Source organism: Piliocolobus tephrosceles, chromosome 4, assembly GCF_002776525.5.
Source record: "Piliocolobus tephrosceles isolate RC106 chromosome 4, ASM277652v3, whole genome shotgun sequence".
Lineage (NCBI taxonomy): Eukaryota > Metazoa > Chordata > Mammalia > Primates > Cercopithecidae > Piliocolobus > Piliocolobus tephrosceles.
In genome coordinates, this window is record NC_045437.1 from 81,148,828 (window position 1) to 81,154,827 (window position 6,000).

The 6,000-nt window shown below is 46.5% G+C and overlaps 1 protein-coding gene across 2 annotated transcripts in view; it reads right to left on the reverse strand.

The window, feature by feature from the left end:
- EDIL3 (EGF like repeats and discoidin domains 3) overlaps window positions 1–2,092 on the reverse strand; it is a 458,360-nt gene extending 456,268 nt beyond the window's left edge. Inside the window, exon 1 of one of the 2 annotated variants that reach the window (XM_023215003.3) lies at window positions 1,521–2,092. In XM_023215003.3, the coding sequence (XP_023070771.1) occupies window positions 1,521–1,587 (67 nt within the window). In that variant the 5' untranslated portion in view covers window positions 1,588–2,092. The remainder of the gene's footprint in view (window positions 1–1,520) is intronic. The other variant, XM_023215004.2, reaches the window with a different exon arrangement.
- Window positions 2,093–6,000: the final 3,908 nt, after the last annotated feature.

Sequence of the window (6,000 nt, forward strand, 5' to 3'; positions counted from 1 at the left end):
GCCTGATAACTGGAAGGGCACTTTGTAAACGCAGGCGATGCACACACCTACACACACGCTTACACTCTGGGGGAAAATAACCACATTCTGGGGGACGGAGGGAGGCCCAGGCAAGTCGTGGCCATGGATCTCTACTGCCAGAGCTGCGAGGGCATCTGGCCAGCAACACCCGGCTTCTTGGGCGAACTGTCGCCCAAGAGTCCACAATTTTCTTGTGAGTCAAACAGATGGATAGGTGCATGGATGGATGGTGTAGAATATTCATACTCTATCTAATCTCAAGTGGATTGGAGTCGACGCATTTTTAAATCCATCTACCTTTTTTATAGGCACAGCATTTTAAAACCCTGTAGTTCACCAGCTCTCCACTTGAAGCTGCCTGCAGAGGATTCTATTACCCGCGGATCCCTCATAAGGGGCCGCCCGCATCTGTGAGCGCAGGAGTGGCACAGCTCCCCCACGCACAGCTCCCACTCGCCTCCCCACACACCCTGCCTCCCCCGCTGCCCTTTTCCGGCGACAACTTCAGCCCCGGCCGGCGGCGAGACCCGGGTCAGGACAAGGGTTTGTATGGACAAGCTGCACCTCGCAGGGGACCTGGAAGTCGCCTAAACTACTCAGCAGAACACTCGTCGAAGTCCTGCGTTTTCTTTTAAATGCTTTTTTCTTTTTAATTTTATTTTATTGTTATTTTTTCTGTTTTTATTTTTTCGTGCAATTCACAGAAGGCATCAATCACTCTGCAAGCTCTTACAACTTTTCCGCTCCTGGGCGGGGACGCGAGGGTGGCTTGCCCCGCACTATTCCCCATTACCAAGAGTTAACACTGGTACCCGGATGGGGTGCGCAGCTAAGCTCCAGGCACCTGGGGTCAGACTAGGAGAGGCGGGTTCCTGGGGTTTGCTGTAATCGATGGAGCGTCTGGGATGGGGAGACAGGAGAAAGCCGAAGTGACTGTCAGACTCCTCTCCACCTCACCCGCGGCCAAAACGCCCAGCGCCGGGTCTGGGTTTGCGAACGGCTCAGCCCGGGCCCTGCGCCAGAGCACCGCACCCGGGGGCGGACGGCCCTGCAGCTCCCCAGCCTTTTCCCGCATCAAGTAGCTGACGCCCGGGCGCACTGGCTTCCCCCACTCCCGCCCACACGAAAGCCCTGCCCGGCGTCTGCAGTCAACATCGCCCGCACTGCCTAGGGAGGGTTTGCGCCGAGATCCAGTGGCCGAGTGAGCCACAGAGTAGCTGGTTCCTGCGGACGTTGTCCTCTACCGCTCCCCACCGTACTCCTCTTTCCTGTGTCTCACCCGGTACCCCGCACCCTTCTCCCCGCTCGGCCCCGCGCACTCTGCTCAGACTTTGCAAGCACTTTCTCCGGGCACCCAGGACTCGACGCCTCCTCCGCGCCGCCAGCGGCGCTCGCCACCCTTGGCACGCCCGAGGGACCGCCTCCGGCCCCCAGCGCGGCGTTTCCCGGGGGACTCCCAGCCCATCCCTCACCCAGCGGCCCGGGTCCCGACGCCTCACCTTTGCCGAACTGGGGGACACAGAGGCTGACCCCGACCAAGAGCCAGACGGCTACCAAGCACTTCATATTCCGTCTCCCGGACTTGACCCCGGCTGGTCAGAGGTCGTCGCGGAGGGCAGTGTAGCCGAGGTGGCACCGCAGGGCAGCAGCAGACTCCGCCCCTACTAAAGAATGCCAGAAGACGTTCTCTTTCCGCAGCGCTTTCTTAAACAAATTCTTGGAGAGGGCGAGAGTGGTGACTGAAGAGAGGAACCTTTCCTCCCCTTTTGCCTGCGCTCTGGAGCGCGGAGGTGGGTGAGCTCCCGGGAGCTGCCGGCGGGCTCAGTCCTCTGCTGCGGGTGGGTCCCGGCAGAGGCGCTGCGGGCGGGGCGCGGGCTCCCGCGGCCGCCCCGGGTCTCCTGCGCGGGCGGGCAGACCCACTGGCAGACTGGCGGACGGGGCGCTCGGCTCTCGCTGTTCTCCGCGCCGCGGCTGCGGGGCTTCTGACTTGGAGAACAATGAAGCGTGAGCTGGAGGGGAGCGAGCGGGCCGCCGGAAGCTCACTGTGTACAAACAGAGGCGGCGTGCGTGTGAGTCTGAGCCTGGCAGGCGCGCTCCCCACTCCCCCGGCGTCCGCCCGCCCTCCGCCCGCCTCTTATTCACTGCCCGGGTCTCCCCCTCCTCTCTCTCTCTTTTGCTCTCTCTCCCTCTTTTCTCCCTCCTCCCCTCCTCTTTCAGCTCCTTATGCTGTAAAAGAGAAGGGAGACAACTGCAGCCACACCCTAGCACCTAGCACCTGCCACCACCTCTGAAGTTCCTGCATTGCCTGTACCTTCTCCACACGTGCTGGAGACTGTGGGGTTAAGAGCTGCACCCTTGCTGCCTGCGAGTCCCTTGGATGATTCCAGTATTGACTTTATAATTAACCACGTTAAGGATTCCCCTGAACTTCCTTTCTCAGTATAACCAGGAAAAGAAGTTAAGAGATTTTGAAAAGTGGCTCTTGGGGCACAAAACTGCATGAGAGACAGAACCCTACAAAGTGAATTGCCCCGTATTTCACAGGAAATGCAACATAGTCATCAACCAGACTCTAATCAGCTAAGACAGGGCTGCTCTGCTGTTCTGTCTACATTTTAGTTAGCTCCAGGGCTGGGAAGAGAGGGTTTTGGGCTCATCTGTTCACGGGGGCAAAAGGGTGGAAGTGAGTAGGAGACATGCATCTCGTTAAGGAGGACATCTGTTTCAGAGAAGAAGCGGGGCGAGTTTGGGAACTGTGCAAGAACATAAAAGGCAGAGACAGACTCTTGAAGCATCAATAAGGTGGATCAAATTTTCTTTCTATCCGCCAAAATAAATGGACTGGTTTTTGCAATGAAAGTGATTGAACCAAAAATACAGCTCATGGCTTACAATTGTGCTTTCTTCTCTGTTTTTCGGTTAGAAAGATTGCTTACTGTACGTGGATCAAATTCCAGCAGTTACAGGTACCAAAATGAAACAGGACTTTTTTTTTTTTTTTTTTTTGGTCTCCTAGAGAGGGAGGTAGGGAGAGAGACAGAAACACAGAGCTAGAGAAATTGAAAGAGAAACATTCTGGAAGGCAAAGAGTTGAAAGGTGAATCTACTAAGAAAAGAGTAACAGAGTGCAATTAGCCGTGGAACTGTATCTCCATCTCCTTCTCTGAGTCCTTTAAACTTCGATTTCTACCTTCCTTTTGAAATTTTAAGTGAAATGAAGAATGCAAGGTGAATGGAACCGTAATGCTGAATACTGCTAGGGAGGGTTTAAGGTATTGTATCACTGGCAAACAACAACGGAAAAAGAAGGAAGGAAGGAAGGAAGGGAGGAAGGAAGGAAGGAAGGAAGGAAGGAAGGAAGGAAGGAAGGAAGGAAGGAAGGGAGGGGGGGGGGGGGGGGGGGGGGGGGGGGGGGAGGGAAAGAAAAAGAAAACACCTTTCAGAGCAGGGTTTGTTCAGATCTCATGATTGGTGGGAGGGTTAAAACACAGTTTTAAAAAAAACTCAACTTGCTAAGAGAATGAAAGAGATTCATTTATTTACTGTCTATGTATATGCCTAAAGCCACAGATGTTAGAATAAGACAGTATTGTCCAGAGTTGTAGCAAAATCATTTCAAGGAATCAAATTCTAACTTTCTGGTGCATCATCACTTCCTTTTCAAAGTATGTTTTCAGTCACCCTGTGGCATGTTCATCCTAAAGTACACTTTAACTTTTGAAATGAGATGTCTGATATTAGTTTTAGGTATTATTTGTAAAGGATAGTACCAAATCCTAAAAATATAAAGTTGGAAACTAGTCTTTCTGTAATGAGATATTTAAGGAAAAAAAGGAGTGGGTTAAGAATGTTGTGTAGTTTTCTATTTTATTCCCTGTTTATTTCCACTTTTTTTTTTATAGTATTTGACCTTAATGAGCATTTTAAGAAGTTAAATTATTTTTGCCAACAGTGTGTGTTTCTAAAGATGTATCTTTCTTTTAATCTAAAAAAGGATTTTTAAAAACTCTAGTGGGCATAAAAGTACATTACAATGCACATTCTATGCCCAAATACTTGGTGCGGGGACAGTAAATGACATTCTGTATTACCCGATAGACAACTTATGAAAGATGTTGCCAGTTTTATATCTCTACTCAATCAAAAATTGATACATAGTCTTACATCCATAGCTCCATATTCATAATCATCCCTTCTTTTTTTAACCACTTATTGATAATGCTCATCTACCAATAAGCCTTTCATTTTGAAGATTCTAGGCACTTTACCTAATTTACCTTGATAGGATTCATTTCATTCTTACAGCACTCACACATAGCCTGTTCAGAAGTGGAATATAAGAGATGTTAAAAGACCGCAGAAATTGAATTATTTAAAATAAAATAAAATTTTAAAAGTAAAAGGATGAAACTCTATTGTGAATCTTTTACCTCACATAAAGTGCTAAGGGACCTTTGCTAATCACTGTGATCCAGCCTACAGTTTTATAGCTTCTCCTAATAGGAGCCTAAAGTGCCGAAAATGAATCTGTACATCCCTCAAAGACAGTGCTTCCCAAGTTATTTTCTGCAGGCCTCCTTTTCCCTAAGATGTTAGTAAGTTTCTGGGGGGGAAAAAAGCCATGGTAAAATAATTTGGGGAGACATTGCATATCGAAGCAGACTCTTAGAGATTCATGGTGAATGTTAGTATATTAAATACTTTGAAAGGTCCTCTGGTTAAGAATTTTTTTCAAAAATATTTAATCCAGCATCTTACAGACTTTCCTTTTTGTACTATGACAAACTTTTTCTTAGAACACCTGTTAGCATACTAAATATTAAGTGCTGCAACGGAAATAACTTGAAAATGATGCTTTAAAACAAAGCAGAATAAAGTAGCAGCAAAACAAAAAAGAGACTATAAAAAGTTCACTGGGTTTTGTTATGGGCTGAATGTTCCTGCACAACTCCCTCCCCTGCCCCCAAATTCATTTGTTGAAGCCTAAGAACCTACTGTGATATGTTTAGATGTAGAGCCTTTGGGAGGCAATTAGGCCATAAGAAGAGCCCTCATGAATGGGATTGGTTCCCTCATAAGATGAGACACCAAAGAGGTGATCTTTCTCTACCCTCTGCTACGTGAAGACACAGTAAGAAGACAGTTTACCAGACACCAAATCTGCTGGTACATTGATCTTGGACTTCTCAGCCTCCAGAACTGTGAGAAATAAATGTTTATTGTTGAAGACACCCAGTCTACAGTAATTTGTTATAGCAGCTGAAATTGACTAAGACAATTAAAAAAAATTAATCTCATTGACTATCAATTTGGATTCGGGAGCATACCTGGATTCAGGTATACATTGGATTCAGGGCATATCTGAACTGGAATATAGTCTCTATCATTCTAACTCCTTTAACTAAATTAAAGTCTATTAAGCGCCAAACCTCAGTATTCTCATCTGTAAAATGAAGGTAATAATAGTATCAAACTCACAGTGATAGGTTGTGGTGGTAAACAAAAGGGCCTAGTCCAGCACTGGACACACAGTAGTTATGATGAAAGATAATGATACTGATAAATAAGAAGACAATAGTAATATACATAACTCCAAAAGAATTTTTCTTAATACCTGATCCTCTTCACTACCCATCTCCCATCCCCATTAAATTACCTAGAGTTTTTTAGTCCATCTTTCAGTTTGTCAAGCAATGAATAACACTAAATATAGTCTTTTTTATTATCTTGTAATTATGGAATTGTTTATTATTTTGCATTTTAAAACTTTGTTTTGAATTTCCAAAACTTTTTATTTAATATCTAAAATGTCCTTCTACTAAAATTTTGCTCTCAGCCTCTGAGACTCAAAGCAGAAAATGCAGCCAAGACCACCTCAACTTCTGACCTATGAAACTGGGAGTTAATAATTGGTGTTGTTTTAAACTGCTAAGTTTGTGGTAGTTTGTTATGAAGACTAATATAGTTGGTTACTGTTGT